Source organism: Notamacropus eugenii, chromosome 1, assembly GCF_028372415.1.
Source record: "Notamacropus eugenii isolate mMacEug1 chromosome 1, mMacEug1.pri_v2, whole genome shotgun sequence".
Taxonomy (NCBI): domain Eukaryota; kingdom Metazoa; phylum Chordata; class Mammalia; order Diprotodontia; family Macropodidae; genus Notamacropus; species Notamacropus eugenii.
Genome location: NC_092872.1, coordinates 40839262 through 40861631, shown reverse-complemented (window position 1 = coordinate 40861631; position 22370 = coordinate 40839262). Strand labels below are relative to the sequence as shown.

Below are 22370 nucleotides of genomic sequence, written 5' to 3'. Positions count from 1 at the left end.
TGAGAAAAAATGGTTAGAGCTATTTTCCAGAAATCACCTTGTGTCTACATAGTCAAGGGGGGGGGGCGAAGGGAGAGGGAGAGGAGAAAAAGAAGGGGGAAAGAGGGGGGGGGAAAGGGGAGGGGAAGAGGGAGAGAGAGAGAAAGAAATAATCAACGGAAATAGCAATTAAAAGCAGAACAGAGATTTTTTCTTTCCTGTATATTACTGGATAAACATTAATGTTATATTTCCTACATAACAATGTTCCTTCCCAATTTTTTATATTTTGGATGTGAAAACTAAAAATTTTAATATTTGAATACATAACTACTTGGTGGATTCATGGTTTCATCAGTGTAAGCATCCTTCCCCCCAGAGAGATTATAGCCATAATCATGCCTTTTTATCCTGTGTGATTTTTCACCACAACTTTTCATAATTCTCCCTAGAGATCTAACCAATATCCTGGAGGATTTATTTTGTGGTTTTAAAAAATATTCACACAGGCTGCTTAATTCCTCACTTTTGTTACAAGATCAACGCACCTGATGTTCTGGTTTTTTATTTGTTTTGTTCTTGAAAATGTCTTTTATATCCTCATGTACGTGTCATTGTTGATAAGATGCTAATCTCTATTTCAACTGAATGTGTGATTCCTTTGTCCTTTGAGCTACCCGCAAATTTGATTCTTCAGATATCATGGTGTTCAAGGTGAATATCAGTGCTAAAAGAATGAGCTTTTGCATCAGGGATAATTTACTGAATGGAATATGATCCAGTCTAGTCTCCTCATTGTCTTCAATTTTAGACCCATAGATCTTGTGCTTTTGCAGTGCCTTTCTAGATATATGTAGTGCTGGACTAACTCAACTGTCTTCCTATTCAAATACAAATAATTTGGATGATGTTTATTTTGTATCCACTTTGTTTTTCCAGTGTACATTGCTTGACCATCTTTTTCTAGTGACTTTGAAATGTACTGAGAAAATTTTGTGGTGTTTTGGAGCTACATGTAATTAGCATGATGTCATCTATACATAGGGCATTTGGAAAACCTTGCCACAGAAATTCTAGTGTTACAAAACATTTCAATAAATTTCCTAGGCATAATTATGGTTATGGAGGGGAAGGCAGATAAAATTTTTCTATAAGCTTTAAAGATTCAAAGTCTAGCATGTTTTTGGTGCCTAGAAGACAGAATGTTGAAGCTGAGGGGTGAGGGAGATGGTCCTCATTTTCTTTTGACTTCCGACTCCTAAATCCGTAATCTTTTTACATATGTCCATTCCACCATATTCTCATTTCATTCCCTATGAAGTAATGCAACCAAATTAAAAATATTAATATTTGAATGGCTGTGGAAGAGGAATTACTTCTGTTTGACTCCAAGACCATAATAAAAAATAACAGGAAAGCAAATATAGGATCAATCTGAGGAAAAGCATCCTAACAATCAAAGGTATACAAAATGGAATGGGTTGTCTTGGTATATAATGACTTTTCCATCTCTGGAGATCTTAAAAATTTGGAGGATAAGATATTAGCCATATAACTATGTTGTGGAAGGGATTCCTGCTCATATAGGTACTAAATGACCTCTAACACCTTTTCAAACTTGGAGATTCAATGATTCTTTGAAATTTTTCTAGTTAAGTCTTCTTCCCACTATTTATAAGACCTGGTGCATTTCTTTCAGTTATTGGGTCTTGTAGAGCCCATAAACTCAATCTTCTGTCATGTCTCAATTCATTTCCATACATTCTATATTCCATATAGCTCATCCATCATAGCAATTAGCACACCCCTCCCCCATGATTATTTGTTATTATTGTAAATCACTTCATAAGCCTAGGAAGTAGAACGTAGATAATAATGAAGGAATTCATTCACACCAACTAATACTTTCGGTAAAGTAACACCTCAGAAACAAATATGAGAGTCACCAATGTTCAGGAAATTAACAGACTTCTCCCCAGGTGCCCATCCCATTGTTACAGTCCATAGCAGCTGGACATCCTTCCTCTAAATTTAAATGCCAGAGCAGTCTCACCAGAGAAGACACATCCTTTTAATACCCACCACAGGAACAAAGCATGGCTGAAAAGTGGGATGAAAAATACAGCCAGCTTTATTATTTTTTCCCCTCTCATTTCTAGAAGATCAAAAGCATGACTTTCGGCCGCCATTGAAAGACCCCCAGTCTGCCACCTCCCCCATTGGGGAGCACCAAACCAATTCCCTGATCTCTCATGTCCTTACAACAGGCGGCAATGATGTAACAGCTGCAATAAACAGGGGTGCCTGCCTTCGCTAGCTCTCTAATCACTTTCAAAGTACGTTTTGTTGTTTCTCATTGACCACACTCAAAGGAGCTGGTCACTCGTAGTCTCAAAAGTTTTACAACAAATTGTGTGATTAAATTCCTTAAACACTTCTGTCCATTACTAATCCTCTTTTGCCAACATCCCTTTCAGGAAAAATTGCTGCGCTGCACGGTGCCTGATTTATATTTCATTTTGAGAACAGGAAGTAAAGGGATTAAAGTTAAGGATTAAAACACTTACTCTTTACTGCATTTTTTCTGCAGAATGGTTTCCTGGTTGTCATGGCTACTGCTCACTGACCCTTAGCCTTTGAAGGCATTTCTCTTTGCATTAATAAAATATTTTAAATGAGACTCCGTGGAAAACAATAGAGGAAATAGCCTTAAGTTCAATTGCTCTCCAAAGAAGAAACTAGATTTTTTTTATCTTTTTTTTTTTTTTTTTTTGCATCCTCAGGAGTGAAACTTAAACTAAAAAATTGTGCAGGCACAATCTAAGACTGCAGGCTACAGGATAGAAATTATTCAGTCGTGACACAATGGGTTTATGGAATGGTTACTCCATTTCCATTGTATAAAACTGATGCTCAGAGAAAATTGCTGGTTGGCAGGGGACTTCTCAAATGTTGCAATACTGGAGAATGTCCTCAATGCAAAAAATGCACATAAACAGGGTGTTGTAATTCCAAATCACAAATGCCATCTGCAAAGTGAAAAACAGTGGTTTCCATAACAATTCTAACTGACATCATATGCAGAAGTTATGGTTTAAAAAAAAAAAAAGCACTGGATTTGGAGGACTTCGGTTTTAATTCTGGCTCTCCCACTCATTAGCTGCGTGTCCTTGGGGTTCAGCTAAATTCTGCTTATAGATAGTTATTAGTCGTTATCACTCAACTCTGGCTTTCCCCTCAGGTCTAGAATATGTTCCCTCCACATTTCAGCCTCAAAGAATTCCTCTCTTTCTTTAAGATTCACCTCGGGCACCACCTTCCACATGAAACTTTTACTGATCCATCTAACTGCTAGTGCCTTCCTTCCCAAGCTACCTTGTATTCAGCTACTTATTTTTTCTATATTAACTTCATATTTATGCTTTCTATATTTTCACATGTCTTTGTTTCCCTAATTAGAATATAAATTCTTTGTGAGTAGGGATCCTCTCCTTTTTTACTTCCATCCCTGGGTTCTAGCTCTGTGCTTGGTACAAAGTAAGTGACTGCTTAATCAATACTTTTTGATTGATTGATAAGCACCTCTTGTGTGCTTGTATTCTACTTAGATGATCTCCAAAGCCCATCCCAGCTCTAAATCTTATGACCCTTCAAATTCTATGAATGTAAAAGTCTTCTTTTGGCTGTTTATGGTGAGACTATTTGTGTGGAAGAATACTGTTGGAGACCAGAGGACAAACAGCAAATTTTGATACGCTGAGCTTATGTCTGTGCTGAACATACTAATGAAACTAACAAAGGCCATTTCCTGCTTTTGCACCATGAGCCAACAGTACTGCCCTTTAGAACTATTTCTGTCTGGCATATATCAAAGATATTTGCTTTTGAAGTACTGCCTGGAAGCTTTTAGAAACTCAGAGAAAAATTACAAGATTAAAAACATATCATTTTTGTTGTCATCATTGACCATACTCTAATAGTACCATAAGATTTTTAAAAAGTGCTTTTGTCACAATAACTTTGTGAGGTGCTAGTGAATGCATTATTTTCCCAATTTTTAAGGTGCCAAGACTGAGCTCAGTATAATGAATCTTGCCCCATCAAGATATCAATAGGACCAGAGTAGTATTTTGAATCCACGTCTTCTCTCTGAGAGCAGTACTCTCACTACTGTTACTGTACTCCTTTTTAAAATTACATAGGATTTTTATTTTTAATTAAATTGATCACATGCAAATCATGCCCTAGTGCATTAGGGCTATCAGGGTTCTTAAAATCATCTAGTGATTAAGTCCTAGTATAATCTCCTCATTTTGTAAATGAGAAAACTGAGTCTCAAAGAGGTTAAATGTTTTGCTCAAAGTCACAATTTACACCTAGGAATTGCAAATGGCTTTATTCTAGAGAACTGGAAATAATAATAATATTAGTTAAAGTGAGATTCTACCTGTTTACACTGTGCTGACAAGCAAATAGAGGATAATGAGCAATTAACCAAATCATACAGGCAGAAGAATTGATAATTAACATTAGGTACTTTCAAAGATGGAAGTTGACAATCATTTTAAGTAGTTTCAAGTGTTTACCTAACTTTCCCCTTTTCTTGGTTCTGCTGTTTTTGATAAAAAATCACCATCCTGTCAGAATTGTCCTCAATTCCCAAACTCCCTACCCAACACATCCAATCAGTTCCAAAATTTTGTTTGTCTTGTTGATTTTTCTTCCACATTATTTTTACCTCCACCCCATTCTTGCCTCTCTCAAGACTATTATCCTAGGGCAGGAGCTCATTACCTCTCACCTTAACCACTGTAGTATCCCCATATTAGGTCTCCTTGCCTCAAGTCTCTTCTCTCTTCTATTTATCATTCACACAGCTGGCAAAGTGATATATTATAGCACAATTCTAGCCATGTCAGTCTTCGGCTTAATAAACTCCAGTGGATCTTTGTTGCCTCTAGAATCAAATAAAAATCCCTCTGTTTGGCATTTAAAGGATCTCTGTATCTATCTATCTATCTATCTATCTATCTGTCTGTCTGTCTGTCTGTCTGTCTGTCTGTCTGTCTGTCTGTCTGTCTCTGTCTGTCTGTCTGTCTGTCTGTCTGTCTGTCTATCTATATACACACACAAAATATGTTAAGACTAAAGAAAAAACAATCTAGGGATGTTCCTCTCAGCTAATTTGAGGAGATCAGTCATTCAATAAGCATTTATTATTTACTTTGTGCTAGGAACTCTAAGTGATAGAGGTACAAAAAGAAAAGAAAGAGAAAAAGAAAAAATCTTGTGTGAAAGGTGCTTACATTCTAATGGGGGAGATAGCACATAAATAAATAGGTACAAGTAGGAGCTGAGATTTGAAGAAAGGTAAGGATTCTCAGAGGCAGATGGTAAGAGAGAGTTATTCCCAGGATGAGGCAAAGGCATAGAGACTGTGTATGAGGAATGAGGTTTGGTTGGATGGAAGATGATGCATAATAAACCTGGAAAGATAAAATGGAGCGAGGTAGTGAGTGAAATACTCTTTTAAGCTGTCTTCTTTTTAATGGCTAAAATTATTCATTTTATGCCAAGCTGGAAAGTAGAATAAGGGTTAGGTGTATGTAAAATAAGTACTGGTCTTTGTAATCCCTTCATATACCCTTTTAATCAACCAATAAAGCACCTACTAATTTATTAAGCACCCACTATGTGTCAGGCACTGTGCTACATGATGAGGATACAAAAAAACAGGCAAAGAACAGTCCATGACCTTGCAGTACTCACAATATAAAAATATAAATGGGGAGACAACATGCAAACAAACATATGCAAGTAAGATATACGTGTATACATGTATATTTATATATATACATATATATATATATAAACAGGAAATAATTAATAGAGGGAAGCCACTACAATTAGGAGGAGTTGATTCCTCTTCCTTTGGAGGGTCTCCTCCTTTTCCATAAGTTATCCATATTCATAGAAGAGGTTCTTCAGGACCTCTTACATAATGACCTACTTAAACCTTCCCTGTTTTTTTTTTCAGTCACCTCCTCCCATTAAAAACTATGCATCTCATATCTCTGTCCTAGTTCTGGGACCACTTCCAAGATCCAGGATGACTCTGGGGGGAAAGCAGGGATTAGTGTTGGATCCCTAAAGCTAATGAAGAATTCTTACAGAGGATCTAAATACTCAAAGAATTGGGAACCACCATGATTTATGATATACTCTGTACTAAGACTAATTTAGAATGACTCAAAATTGTCTTGCCTTGGACTCATCCTCAACTGACAGCATTTATTGTATTTATCGAATTGGCAGAATGAAAGGAAGAATTTCATTCTTCCTCAACCCTGCATCTCTCTGGGGACATGCAGAAGGGATGAACCTGTGATTTTTTTTTTTCCTATAGAGAGTCCTTTGAGAGGAATTTTCTCCATCAATGCAGATTGGAACCTTCTCTTGTAATTTATAGTCTTAGTGGTTGAGATCACTGAGTAGTTAAATGACTTGCAAGGTCACAAAGCCAGTATGTGTCAGAGGCAAGACAACCTCTATTCTCCATCTAACGATACTTTTAATATCAGGGGCAAATAGTAGAAAATGAGTATTTTCAACCCTTAAAGCTAACATCAGGTATTAGGAAGTCCAGGAACATATTAAATTAGGGATGTGCTGGAGCCAGCTTGAATTCAGCTCATGAGAGCTGAATGTTAAATTTTCAATGTGAGCATTTATACCATAGAAATTATTCAATACTACAAATCAGAGCTGGATTTGTCATTTTGTTGATGGTCTTAAGGAAATAATGGTTAAAATATTAATAATGAACATTAAACTTATAAGTGTGTTGGTCATAATTTGTTTTTTTTTTTCCTGCAGAGATAATTGTTGAACATTTACCAATAAATTGAATGCTACTTTAGATCACTGTCCTTATAATAGCATTCAGCTGTCATTGATGGCTGCTGAGACAGATATTTACTTGATAAATGGTCATTTATTATATGATTCAGGCTCATAAAATCTCAGAATGGAAAAGGGTCTAAGAGATCATTAAGTCAAGCCTGGACCTTATTAGGAACCATATTTATAACACTCTCAACAAGTGGTCATCCAACCTCTACTTAGAAATGCCTGTAATGGAAAATTCACTACTTCTTCAGGCAACCAATTCTTATATAATATGGTTTCCAGCCTCTCTTACAATTGTGCTCACTTTTCCCTGAATATGTACCAACTGGTCAATGCCTTTCCTTAAGTACAGTGCTCAGAACTAAACAGAATTCAGATGTAACAGTAGGATTTCAGAGTAAAATAGAATGATTACCTTTTCTCTTTTTTTAATACAAGTATAGAACTTTATATTTATCCTTGTGAGATTTCATCTAATACATTGCTGTCTATTTAGAACCTCTGGCATCTGGGTTCTGTTATTCAAAATAATTATAGTTTCTCCAAGGGCATTCTATGTATTTAACAACCAGCTCTTGTTCTGATAAATGTTTAACAACTAGCTCATTCTAATAAGTGTTTAGCCACCAGCTTTCTGGGAAGAAAAAAAATGTAGACATGACACACTATTAAGTTTAATCTGCATTATTAACATTTTCTTCATTACTTTCTTAAGTCTAGAAATCACCACAATAGCAAATCAAGCACTGATTTGTAGCATCTGCCAATTTCCAAAGTATAAAGGCTCACACTAAAAATTTAACAATTGGCTTTTGTGAGCCACCAAGTTGGCTCTAGAATACCCCTTCTTCTCTTTCATCTTCACATCTTACACATATTTGACAAGTATAGCATCTACGCTTTTATTCAAGTCAATGATGAAATTCTGGACAGCACAGGCCCAAGGATAGAGTCTTTCTATACGCAATGATATCTACTTTCAAATATTAGAAGTTATTATGTATTAGAGGAACTAGATTTAATCTAGATCTAATAGATGAATTTTTAATAGATTTAATCCTTGAGCTATGTAGCTCAAAGTGATTCTAGCACTAGAAGGAAGACTGTACTGGTGGGACCTCTAAGTTTCCTAACCTCCCCATCCTGAGGTCTCATACTTTCATGCTTCTATTTTAACTCCATTAAAGGTGTCCCTCAATGTGCTTCTGTTCTTAGAATTTTAATAAATTACTTCTAAAAACTCGAAAATCTAATGAAGCTGGCTAAAATTTTATCCCTACTGAGGTCTTCCAACCATTAAATGTAGACTAAAATCCACTCTAAAGGACCAAAATCAATTAATAATCCCAAAGACAAATGATACTCATTGTCAGGATTTTTTCAATAGGCTTTTCATTGTTTGAGTGGGAGAAAAACAGTTTGCCAAAATGTCTGGCAAAAGGCCAAGATTATACTGAAGGAGCAGGCTTTGATAGATGGCTTTGCATTGGTCAGTCCTGAATATTGTTGGTACAGGTCATTTAGAGTAAGGCAACATCTCGAAGCTTACCTTCCATAGACCTTGAATTTACCTTGCATATTCTGATTTTTATATGTTATCTCATCAGAATGTAAAGTTTTGAGGGTGAAGGTTATTTTTTTTCTTTTTCCTTTTTAGTCTGCTCAGTAGCTAGTGGAAAGGGTCTCACTTGAGAAGGTAGAGGGTCAGCAGTTAAGAAATGCTCACTTCTTGACTGAATTACATAAGAAAGGAACATACTACTTGTAGACGTAACGCTTAACTTTCTCCCTTACCTTTAAATCTATTATTTTTGAGTTTACATACATATCAGAACTAAACCTAAAAGGAATTCTCAGTAAATACCAGATTCATCATAACTCCTGAGGGCAAGAGAATACAATGAAATTGTGGGTGTGAAAACACTTTTCAAAAATTAAAATGCAGCAAACATGAAAAAATACCAGTTTCTATTAACAACACTTTTTTAACACCACTTCTGTCTGCTACGTTCGAGACACTAATCACAAAAGAATTTCCACTTGATTGCTGAAATGAGCCAACAAAGGTTTGTTAATGAGTCTTTTCAACCCCTTTAATCAGATGTACAGGAAGCAGTCCATACAGATGCGACTCTACCCTATACTATGAAGATTTCCCTTTATTGGCTTCAGTCAAAGTTCCATACTTGAGGACCTAGAGGACTACATGTGGCCATGAGGCTGCAGGTTCTGCACCTCTGGAACAGACTAGAACATACTTCCAAGGACTGATATTCTGTGATTCCAATACTGATATTTGGGAGCGTATAGTGAGAGTGAATAGGAAATCAAGCTAATTTCTAGGCAGTTTCAGTCTTCTAAATCTATAATCTCGTACCCATTGTCCAAATTTCATGGATTTGGGGGAAATGGATCATCATAATACTTTGCTCCAGAGATTGCCTCTTTCCTAAACACAACTGAAAAGTGTTCCATGATTCTCTTGGATCAAATGAATTCTTGGCTAGGCATTAAGATATTGTCAAAATATCTGAAGATGTTTTTTAAGAAACACATGACTTTTAATGATGTCTATTTTAAAAAGTTAGGGGGGAAAGAGGTAGGGATAACATGCCTACACATTATAGTTTCTACAAGTAAATATAAACTTGTTAAAAAGTATATGGATAGAAAAGACCAGGTTACTATATTAAACTTTCAATAACAACAAAAATTCAGTCAAAATGCATTTTGTTTCTGTTATCTCCATGAAACACATACATATAAACCTAGTAACTCCAAAAGTTTGCTAAAAAATGAATGTTTGATACTTCTACCTCAAATAATGATGGTTGGCATAGGGGATTCTGTGCGCTTAATGAGACTGAATCCTGAATATGGTGCTTAGCCATTTCCTTTTATTATACAAGGTTACCAGACTTTTAGAAAGAAAGAATATTATGAGGATAGTGTATTGGACTCAAAATGAGAATTTGGATCATATTTGTTAGGATTGTCTTTTGCCTCCTTTTGTATCGCCAGCATTTAGCACATTGCCTGGAACATCATAGGCACTAAATCAATGTTTACTGATTGACTGATCACAGCTTTAGAGCTGGAAGACCTGTTAGAGGCCAACAGAAGTCTGGATAATTGTAGTCCTTCACAATTACAGCAAGCCTCTATGCCAGACTGGTGATAGATTTTCTCAAATCCTCAAGTTCCTCTTTCCTTTCAGGGAATCTGTAGCATACTAAAATAGCCCTAAAATACAATAGAATAAAGATCTACTAAATGCCTACTAAGTACCAGGTGCTATTACCTCTGTTTTGGTGTATATCTTCACTCCAATGTTCTCTACCATGACTCATTGGAATGTAAGGTCACCGCACATAGGAATTATTTTATTCTTTGCACTTGTATCCTGGGCACATAGCAACATAGTAGGTATTTAATAAATGTGTTCTGATGGACCGGTGCCCCCCCTTCTACTGTGGTGTCTGGATTCTCTCACATGAGCATATCTTCTTAATATATACACTATACCATACCATAACGTCCTCTTTTATCTATCCTTATCATTTGCACTCAGATGCCCTTCCAGAGTTATATTTCAATCCCATATCTATCTTTATGTACTTGCAAAGCTGTCCTGTGGAAGAAAGATTAGACTGTAATTGTCTGATTCCAGAAACCTAAAATTGCAGTGATGGATGGGAATTACAAAAGAAAAAGGTGAATTAAGACATAATAAAATGAAAAATTTTCTAATAATTGGAGCTCTCTAAAAATGTAAGGGCTTCCTTTAGAAGTTAGTGAGTTTTCCCCCTCAGCTCATGTCTTAGAGCCAATCCTAGATAACTGATAGATAACCCGATACTGAGGATTCTTTGGGGGTATAGGTCAGGTTCAGTGGCCACGGAGGCCTCCTTCATTTCTGAAATTCTGTTATCTCACTAAGTTCCAGTGAGGTCTATGAAGCCAAATTTGTATTCTTGCCTTAGTATCTCTAAGTTCACCTTGCTTGTTGCCAATAATTTCTAAATTTGAGCCTGGCCTCTTCCATGGGCTTCTTTTCTCCCATGAATTTCTGGGCATTTCTACTACTATTCTCCTGCATTATAGTTATTCTCCACAGTAATTCAATTGATGGTATATGAAAGCAAATTTTTTTTTTACCTCTCTTCCTTTTCAGTTTAAAGCCTTTTTGATTAGACTTACAAGATTCCAGGAAAATACATTTTTATCAGCTCTTGTTAGGTACATTCCAACCCTGGCCAAGAGCCCATCAGTCCCCTTATTTCAGGTCTGGAATACTAAGGAGCCTAGATCATAAGAAGATCAAATTGCATCCTATTTCCTACCCAAAGGTCTATATAAAGGTAAACTTCTACTCACTGCCTATAAATTAGATTTCTTAAGGTACTTGTGTGAAGGCATCCTGGAAAAAAAAAGTCTTCCCAGCTCAGTTAACGAATTCAACAAATAAAGATGGAGGGAGAGAGAAGAATATGGAAAGCTCGAATATAGTAGAAATTCCAGACTTGCCATTAAGGATAGCATCTCAGACAGCAATCAGTCCTAGCTGGAGATTAGAATTGAGTTCAAGGAACAGAAAAGGTAAATACCACAGTAAACATTTTAAAACACCAGTCACCACCACTCATTTTCTCAGGCAGCTCTTTAGACTTTGAAATAAAGCATAGAACTCCCACCAAGGGCATTTGTAAGACTGGGTTGGTCTTTGGTATTGTTTTCTTTAAGTAAGTAAGTAGCATGAGAATTTCAGCTGAATCATTACCTCCTTCCCTCCCCCCCACTCAACTTAGCTAATTATTTGCATGAGGATTGAACAGAAACTAATCAGCCAAGGGAATGTGAGGTTTAGAAGAAAGCTTAAGATTGTCAGTCAATCAATCAAAAAGCAATTAGTAAGTAACTCACTGCACATGGGACAATGCTAGATACCATACATACTGAGTTGATCACGAGAACGATTGTCAAAATGCCCTCATTCTTTGGGTATTTATTTGGTGGTCTATGCAGAGCTCAATAAAATGTGACAGTTTTGCTTTTCAAATAATTTTAGATGAAAAAGAAAGTAAAATTCTGTCACATGAAATTGTAGGTTTTAAAGCTACAAGTATCAAGTAGTGGTACAATTTACTGATTCTAATTGTCACTGAGTTTGAATCTCAAGTAAAAATAAATTCTTGAGAATGATTATTACAAAAAGTTCAGGACTGTCAGCAGCCATCTAGTCTTGAGGGGTCAAAAACACTGCCAGTTACACTCCCAAATAGGACCAACCAATTCAAATATAATTGGTAAATATTTAACAAAATAAAAGAAAAATACAATAAAACATCGTTGCTGCTGTGCAGCCATGTCCAACCCTTCATGACCACATCTGGAGTTTTCTTGGCAAAGATGTTGCAGTGACTTACCATTTCCCTCTCCAGTTTATTTTACAGAGGAAGAAACTGAGGCAAACAGGGTTAAGTGACTTGTCCAAGGTCCTAAAACTAGTGTTTGAGGCTGGATATGAACTAAGGTCTTTTTTATTTCAGGCCCAGGGCTCTACCCACTGAACCACTTAACCACCTAATCAATAAAATATAACTACACAGATAATGGTAATTTTTGGTCTTCTAAGTCAACATGAAGCCTGTAGAGATCTTTAAGTAAGGTTTAGTGTCTCTACTTCTATTTGCTTTTGACATCATTGATTTAGCACAACTTATACCTCCCCTCAAAGAAGGCCCACTGCAAGATTTCTAACGAGTGGTCACTCAGCCTTTGCTAGAGGAACTTCAGTGAGGGGAACCTATTCCACCTTCTGAATCAGCCCATTTTACTTGGGCAAGTTTTTCCCTAGTTTCAAGCTTTAAATTGCTTCTTTAAAACCTCAACCCACTACTCCTAGTACTACCATCAGGGGCCAAATAGAACAAATATCTCCCTTTCCCACATGATCACTTTCCAAATACCTCAACAGCTCTGTTTATCTCTGAGTTTCAGGACCCTAAAGTTCCTGTCTGACTTCATCTTGACTTTTACTGTGACCTTCAGGGATTCAACACCTTCATTCCAATCATCTGCCCATTTTGGGCTACACTAGTCTACCTAGGCACATTTGAACCTGGAGGTCAGTCTCATAAACTGTGTTCTCCTTAAGAACCTAGAATGCCTCCCCTCTATCTTTACATGTCATTGGCACCTCAAACTCACTGAGTCTGAAATGGCAGATTTCATCTTTCCCTCAAATCCACCTCTCTTCTTGACTTCCCTAGATTTTGTTAATGCTCCCTCTATCCCCTAGGCTTAAAATCTTGGTATCATCATTGTGAATCATAGTGAATCAAGTGCTATACTTGATATTAAGAAAAACTGAGTTCAGATCCCACCTTAGACACATACTGTCCAGGAACTGTGCTAATTCCCAGGTATACAAAAAGAAGCAAAAGGCAGACCCTGCCCTCAAGGAGCACACAATCTAACAGCGAAGACAATAAATAAATATATACAAAAAACTATGTACAGGACAAATAGGAAATAATTAGTAGAGGGAACTAGAATTAACTAGAATCAAGAGAGGCTAAGAAAGGTCTCTTGTGGAAGATGCGATTTTAGGTGATGTTTCAAGGAAGCCAGAGAAGTCAGTAGGGAGAGATGAGAAGGAAGAGCATTCATTTCAGGCATGACTAACAACCAGAGAACACATCAGAAGCTGGAATATGAGAACTGACATGATCAGTTCTTGTTGTGCAGTCATTCCAGTTGTGTCCAACTCTTCATGACCTCAGTTTGGGTTTTCCTGGTGAAGATACTAGAGTAGTTTGCCATTTCCTTCTCCAGATCATTTTATAGATAAGGAACTCAGGGCAAACAGGGTTAAGTGACTTACCCAGGGTCATATAGCCAGTGAATGTTTGAGGCCAGATTTGAAATCAGGAAGAGGATTCTTCCTGACTCCAGGCCCAGAACTCTATCAATTTTGCCTCTAGCTGATGTGATCAGACCTGCATACATTATCACGTTGACAACTGTGGAGTATGGATTTTAAAAAGTAGGAAGTTGAGGCAAGGAGACCAATTAAAAAATTACTACAATATTCCAAGAGACAAGTGATAAGGCCCCAAGGGGATGATCATGTGAGTTAGACTGAAAGGGAGAGATGCCTTGGAGGTGGAATCAACAAGACTTGGCAACTTATTCTATATGAAAATAGGAGAATGAAAAGTCAAGGATAACTGAGGTTGAAAACCTAGGTGCCCAGAAGTATGGGTGGGCCCATCTAAAGAAATAGAAAAGTCAGGAAGAAGAGTGGGTATGGGGGAAAAGGTAACTAGTTCCATTTTAGATATCTTAAGCTTAAGTTGCTTATGGTAAAATTAACTGGAAACGTCCTGTAGTCAATAAGCTATAAAAGACTGAACTTTTTGGGAAAGTAAGCATAGTCAGATATATATAGATCTAGGTGTCATCTGCATAAAAATAATAATTTAACTCATGGTAGTTGATGATATCACTGCTAGGGAGAGCAGAGAGAGAAGAGATATACTGCTCTCAGGATAGAACGACGTCACTACTTATTCATCATCAGGAAGTCATGCAGTTTGACCTGTGTTTCTAACAGTGGTCATTGATTTGCATTGACTCATCCACATTCTCATCCTGGCTACTAATAACCTATATTTCACCCAGTTCATTCAGATCCCTAATGACGTTCATTTAGGGTATGTCTGGTTGGGGTCAGAAGTCCAGGCAAAAATCAGGGCGACTGTTACCAGTGAACAAAGTGACTGCAAGTTAGATCTTTTAGGTATTATGTTTTCTCAGACTGAGCAGACAGGCTACCAATGGTTTGGTAGTTTGACCCATCCTGCTTTTTTTTTTTTTTTTTAACTTTTAACTTAATTCTTTTCTAAAGGTCAAATTATGAATGTTTCTCTTAAATACTTTTATGACATCTTAGTTGAAAGAAAAGATGGGTAAATCAAGTCTAGATTCTATGGTTCCAGAGTACCTCCTACCTATAGATAATGCCCACATATTAGAAGTCTGGAGATGCTTTTATCAGGGAATAAGACAAGGTGCATGTGGCTTCCTTCTTGAAAGGGAACTAAGGTTTACACTCAAGTAAGCAGGAAGCGGTATTGGCAGCTTGAAACCGGAAGAGGGCACCTGTAAGTTCAGACATGGTCTTGCTTTTGAGGGTGGGGGAGCAGTGGGATTATGAAGTTGAAGAGGTCTCTTAGATCCCAGTATAGGCTTCTACTGAAAACCTCTATTAGCTTAAAACAATTAACTTAAAACACCTAAACCAATATACTATTCAGAAGTCTACTACTTAGTACTGTTTTTAATGGAAATTGTCACTAATTCAACATAAAGGTTGAAAAGGACATTAAAGATGATCTTATTTCCATTGACTCATACAGGTGTATTTTAATTTTAAATAAATAGGATTGATTGTATGGTGACTATTCTACAGAAGAATTATTTACTTTGACAAAGAATTCATCAGAGGATTACTTTAAATAATGTGATCCTCTAGCATATTAATATTATCCAATTAACCAGCCCTAAATTTTTGCTCAGCTTTTCAAGGGCATACATACTACCCTAAACAGGGCAAATCCACACTCTATTTTGATAAGAAGGTGATAGATTGCAAAGTTAGTTATTACAGTCCTCCAGCCAGGTTTTAGGAAGAGAGGAAGGTACAGTATAGTATAGTATATAGTATATATTGTACACTATATTTAGTTCTAGATATATACTATAGTATATTACATGTAGATATAGATATATAGATACAGTATTATAACTGCTCTACCTTAAAGGTTAGCCTAAAGGATATTTGGGGCTAGTTTTTTATAGATGGCAAGTATAAACACCAGATGTATTTGTACAAATTTTAGATTCTGTGCTTTGTGACTTTTCTCATGACATCTCTGAATCGAAAGTAAATGAGGGGATTCATTGTCCGAGATTGAAAGTGAGTGATTGCAAGAATCCCTCCCCAAACTGCATCAAACAGACTGAAGACTCATTCTTAATATCCCTAACTTCCAGATTCGTGTCACTTTCGTTTTCAATTAAGATAATTTAACAGGGAAGGAAATAACCCTTGCTTATAGATCTCCAAAGGCAAAAATGGAAGGAAAAGACCAATCTGATAAAACTTTTGTAGTGCTGAAAATTTTCTGCAGGTGCTTCATTGCCTGAATTGTCTTTTTTCATCCTCCCTTCAGAATACTGAATTGAAAGACAAGTCTGCTTTTCACCCTACAGGATCAATTCTATGCCCAGTTGAGAACATAGCTGGTGACTCTGGGTTTCAATGCTCTTTTACCTGTATAGATCATTTATTTAATGGATTCAAGATCTGCAAAGCAGATTAGATGGAAGAAGTCTGCACACCAGCTGATGAGCTGTGTGGGTGTGCACATATTATGCTATGAGAAAAGTTACTCTGCATGCAATGAGTCAAATTATCCCAATTCCTCTGCAGAAGAGAATATTTCTGCACAGCTTGCATACCAATTAACTACAATTTTAGGCTTTTTCTTATTTTATTTCACCTCCTTCCATGAAATAGGTGTATATTTTGGCAGAAATGGGATGAATACTGGACACTGGGTTCCAAAGATGAATTTCAACAGGTGTGGGGACAAAAACAAGAGATTTATGGCTGGGAATTGTTCATCCTTGGATATGTGGTATCTCTGCCATCTCCTTCTAGAAATTTCTCCTGTGGCTGAAGGTGCCTGGTCTCTGGAACATATTTCAGGGTGCAGGCTCATAAAGCCAGCAACTTAAGACACCAAAATAATGTCATTTAGTGTCTAGGGGGAGGTTAAAAAGAGGATTAGAGGCAGTCAGGCAGGATATATTAAACGGATCCATGACTAACAGGGTGTGACAGTAAAGGGTTTCATTCTTTTCAACAGAACAGTTCCCTAGGGCTGGAACTATTACCCCACTATGCCTTTATCACCTTGGAATTTTTATGGTTATTTTTGATGAATTCACATTTTTGTAAAGGCTTTTTTGACATGATGCCAATTTTCTATTTTAATTAAAGTCGTAAATAATCTTAATTCTGCCTTAAAAGGTTTATTGTTTCTTGCATTTTTTTATTATAACTGCCAGGAAATATTTCAAATACCAAAGCATGATGTGAGTTAGCAATTAGAATTTCTCAAAGGTCCAGTGACTCCATTGTACCTTGTAAACATTATATGTTAGAATGCCAATGCAAAGTTTGAAAATTCAAATTGATTGATGTCAAATGTGTTAGCCTTGCTCCTCCTGAGGTTAATGTTCATTTTTGTCTTTAAGTGCTTTGTAGATGAACAGGTTAAAAATATGAAAGTAAGCACTGGCCTGGAAATAATAACAAGCCATAGTCCAGCTTAGCTATTTGCTAGAAATGAACATGACAGTACCAATGACACACAAAAGACTAACTCATTTTGATGACAGTGTGAAAAGCACATCATGATTTTGCATCTTTTTATGCTAATGGTCCTAGAAAGTTCATTTCCTTGTTGTCTAAATGGCCTTTTGAAGGTTGCCTAAGAATAGACCCTCAAATTCTATTTTGTGGTCTTAAAAGCTGTTATTTTTAAATGGTGTTGCGAGTATCTTCCACACAGCAAAATCTGCTGATTCCCTACACAGAAGTTGGGATAAGGACAAAAGAAAATCAAAAAAATTTCCTAAAGATACCCTTCTTTCCATTTGATAGTCTTCTGCCTCCTTATGCTGCCTCTTTTAAATTGAATAAGAGATGAGAAGAGAGGAATCTGTGATGTGTTAGAAAGAACATTGGATTAAATATGACTGGAGCTGGATTCTGATTTTGGCTGGATCACCAATTCAGTGGATGACCTTAAAGGAGTTTTCTAGCCTCTCTGGGCTTTACTTTCCTTGGTGGTAAAATAAGGACACTGAACTAGAATCAGGCATTCTTAACCTCCAGTTTGAGTATTTTTTTATATTTTGGTAGTTGTATTTCAAGATAATTGTAATTATTCTAAGCTGTAATTCATTGTCATTCCTTTGTAATCCTATATATTTTATGCATTTAAAACATTATTCTGAGAAGGAGTCCATAGGATCCATCACAAAGTTTGCCAGTGAGGACCAGGATACAAAAAGGGTTGAATCCCTGAACTTGATTATCTCCGAGGTTCCTTCCAGCTCTTGAAATCTTCAAATCTATGTTTTCTAGGTCTGAAAAAATAGCACTGTATGTTTTAATTGACAAGTATAAAATGCCTACTCTATATAAAGCATTGGACTAGGTATATAAAAAGGGAATTGAGGCAATCCCTGCTCCATATATTTTGCTATGTACAATTCATATATTGTGTTCCACACCAAAAGTTACTCTAAGTATTTGTAACCCCAATGCCTAACATGTAGTAAACACTCAGTAAATATCTTTTTTCATTCACTCCATTCTTTCAAAGAAAAAGAGAATGGGCTGAGCTAGTACCTGCAATGTCATTTGTGTTGTGGACTCGAGGCTATAGTAAAAATCTCACGAACTAACAATAAAGCAAGGCCAGAACGAATCAGTGAAGCATCCAATTGTGGAACATTTATAATGGAAGGCAGTTTTTATTCATGGTTAATTGTGAATCACCATCACGGGGCTATCCAAATAGCAGCTCTGCTAGATCCCCTTTAATTCTCCGCAATTATTTCTGCTGTGGATTGTGCTTTTAAGTGGATTAAATAATTTTCTTTTTACTCTTGTCTGCATTAGTAATTTACTTGAGCCAACCATTTCCCTCACTGGTAATGCAACAGGCAGGCACATAATCTTTATTTTTCCAGGTAAGGTACCACATTTTAGCCCAGCCTGTGCCTAAATATTGCAAATACTAACCATATGGGGTCTGAGCTGGATAAGTCCGACAGTATTTCCAGAAGAGAGGTTTCCATGATTCCTGTACTTCATTTCCCAGGGTGGGTGCCCACGTGATTGAGAACATCTATCTAATTCTTCAGCACCTAGGCACCACTCTCCTTCATTCACAAGAGGTCATAGCTTTGAGCACTCAGCCTAACCTTGTGCTAGCAACTCTTTGGGAAGGGAAAATGAACAACACAAAGGATTGTAGAGCATTTTACCAACATAAAAGCACTAAATCTATTTCAAAGTGTAAAAGAACTCATAGCTTCTGACTAGAAAGGGGGCTGACCTGAAACTGTCTTTTGATTCCCTGACCATACAGTTCAATCTCTTGAAACTAGATGAGTCTCAGACTGCCTTCTGGGTTGTTTAGAGGGGACTCAAATGATACTCAGAAGATTCTGGCAACCACTGAGGTTACAAGTCATATATAGAACTCATCATTAGTCAAATGCCCCAAGAGCCAGAATCAGCCCCAATGGGTCAACACAGTTTATTGCTGTGGTAGGACATTTGAACCTTAAGGGTCTGATTTTGGGGGTTTTTTGGCTGTCACACACATCAGACATCCTACATGCCCACAAACATAAAGCAGTCTTTACAGCTGGCTGCCACGACAGAAGCATTTCTTTTAAATTTCCTCTTGATAAGATAATACTTGGAGTGGGAGACAGAAATAATTTGCACAGATAGAAATGACCAGCTTTGTTCTCCTCACTTGAAGTGAGATGGGGGTTTAAGGTAGGAGGGAGGGGCTGTAGTATGTTTACTAAGTATGTTGCTTTCAAGGCCTTTGCTTTCTATATTATTGGGAATGGAACAGTTTTAACTATCTAATATTTTATGAGAACATATCTAGCAGGGAATTCCCCCCCCCCCCCATTTATATTTTTTACTAAATATTCAGCTCTATTTTTTGGCACAGGTTGACTTTTCAACTCAGGTAACTTCTCTACCACTATTTTCTCTGATTTTCATTACAAATCAATCAATCCACAGATTTCTATCTGGATATATTAGCTACACCAACACTAGGCTTAACATTTCTTCACGGAAGACTTCTCTCATTAAACAATCTAAAACACATTACACCTTAAGCACAGTGCTTATGCTATACCAATACCTGAGGATGTGTTTTCCTGACTGGGCAGAACTCTGAAAAATTACCTTTTTTCTTGCCTGTTGGTCTTTGGAAGAATGTGCCTTGACGTGCTTTCTTAGGGAACTTGGATCTGTGTAGCGTTTGGTACATCCTGGAATTTGACATGCATAAGGTTTCTAAATAAAAAGGAAACAAAGAAACAGCTGTGGTTAAATCATGAGGCAAACGAGGGAAAAATCCATGCTAAGCCTCCTGATTTCCCAAACATGCATTGTCACCGAGTCTGATCTCAAAGACTGGATAACAAACCCAAAATCCATGTAGAAAAACCTGGTAATTTTATATCAGGTCAAAAAAGAAAAGCAGACTTTGTGGGGGGAAAAGCAAAACCCAAAACAAAGAGATGGAGAATCTTTGATCACTGTTAAGAATCTACTTTACAATTCACCAGCCTGTAGAGCATGAAACCCTGTGACAATTTTTTTTAACATTGAAATTATTAGGGAGTGTGTCGAGATGTACTTACAATTGTTCTGCCCTGAGAGTAATCTTTGGCATAGTCAGAAACTAGCAAACACACATTCTTTAGTGAGTCAGGTAAAGAAGTTGTAGTATAGTCCAGAAAAGACTGGGAAGTGTTACAGAAGAGACCTGATTCAGAGAGAGAAAGAATTAAGAAGGAAAAGTTAGTGTAGCATGAGGAGAAAAAAAAATGTATGTTGCAAAAAACAGGCATAAAAGATATCAGATGAGAAACAGGACCCACTGCAGCAGGTTGTTTTACATGCTTTTCAGATGATTAGTTTTGAAGAAGAATTTTGCTTTTTTACAAGCGTAATATCTAGAAGCATTTGGTTGACTCTGATGTGACCCAAAGTCCTGATGACTCCTATTCACCACAGGCCACCTACACAGTTGTGTGAGTTGTAGGGGGTCAAAAAACTGGTCTTGCTGTTTATGGGGCCGTCTTAACAAGTTGCGATTACTCAGAATCATAGAATTAGTATATGTCAGAATGAGAAAAGACCTTAGAGGCATCCATTTCAGAGACTACATGCTGATGTCCCATTTAATTATGTTTACATAATTTTGGTAAAGTGTAAATTTTTAGCTTTTCAGGGACATGGCCTCTGGAGCGTACTAGAAATGTAATGCAAAATGCATCTCTGTCAATACACATACCAACTATAATGAAAAGTGATGGTAAACATTTGAGACAATGGGCCTTTACCAATCAAATTTTTTTCCTGGTCCCCTGTGCTGGAAATTAGAAAATAAATGTATTTAAACTACATGGAAACAGTAATTAACTAAATAGTTGTTTGAATTGATAGGTGATCCATTAAGTTCACATGTGCAAGATGGCCACTATATAAATACAAATTAAGAACAAGTCAAAAGTCCTACTCTTTTCAAATATCTAGATCCCCTGTTGTTGTGTAAAGACAACATCTACACATTACCTTACTAGGTTTTTCCATTTTTGAATCAGCATGTTTGGTATTGTATAGACCAGGCTACGTGGGGATAACATTACCCTACTCCTGAAAGCTTATATTATGGTTTTCTTCCTATTTAGTGGGTTCAATATGATTCAGAGAATGGGTAGAATCTCACAGTCCACTCTGAAGCCATATCATTATTTACCCTAATTAGCATAGTTCAGCTATATAATACCATTTGTTACCTTGGACAAGTCACTTAACTTCTTTGGCCATTAGTTTCCTCATCTGTGAAATAAAGAAGTTGGACTAGGTGATCTGCAACTTTCATTCCAGCTCTGTGGTTCTAGGAGCCTAATTTTTGGAAGCCAGATTTAGTTTTAGGAATTCCCATGACCATTTTAGAATGGTCTTTTGTTTCTTTTCCATTTGGCAATCATTCTGACCTTGAGGATGACTTCTGCATTTAAGCAATCAATCATCTCTTTAACTGATGCTGAGTGAAATGAGCAGAACGAGAAGAACATTATACACAGTAAGAGCCACAGTGTACAGGGACTGTATCTGATAAACTTAGCCCTTCACAGCAATGCAAGGACCTAAAACATTTCCAAAGGACTCATGATGCAAGAAGGAATCCACATCCAGAGAAAGAACTGTAGAATCAGGACTCAGAATGAAGGATACTATTTTTTCCTTGGTTATGTTTTGTTTTTTCGTATGGCATCTCCCATTCATTTTAATTTTTCTATGCAACAGGACTAATGTGAAAATGTGCTTAATAAAAATGTATGTGGGGAACTCCTATAAGATTGCATGCTATCTTGGGGAGGGATGGGAGAAGGAGGGGTAGAAAATTTAAAACTTATGGAAGTGATTGTTGAAAATTGAAAATAAATAAATTAATTATTTAAAAATCAACTCTTTATTACCTTTCCTGATAGAGAGGAGAGATTTACATAATGCAGAACAATGCAGAGTCAACATATCATTTATATTTCTTTTTGGAGTTTGGTCAAAGAAG

General features: G+C 36.8%; 1 protein-coding gene across 2 annotated transcripts in view; it reads right to left on the bottom strand.

The window, feature by feature from the left end:
* GLIS3 (GLIS family zinc finger 3) overlaps nt 1-22370 on the bottom strand; it is a 592145-nt gene that overhangs the window by 130293 nt on the left and 439482 nt on the right. For both annotated transcript variants that reach the window (XM_072597414.1, XM_072597422.1), the window contains one exon: nt 19970-20080. In XM_072597414.1, the coding sequence (XP_072453515.1) occupies nt 19970-20080 (111 nt within the window). The remainder of the gene's footprint in view (nt 1-19969; nt 20081-22370) is intronic.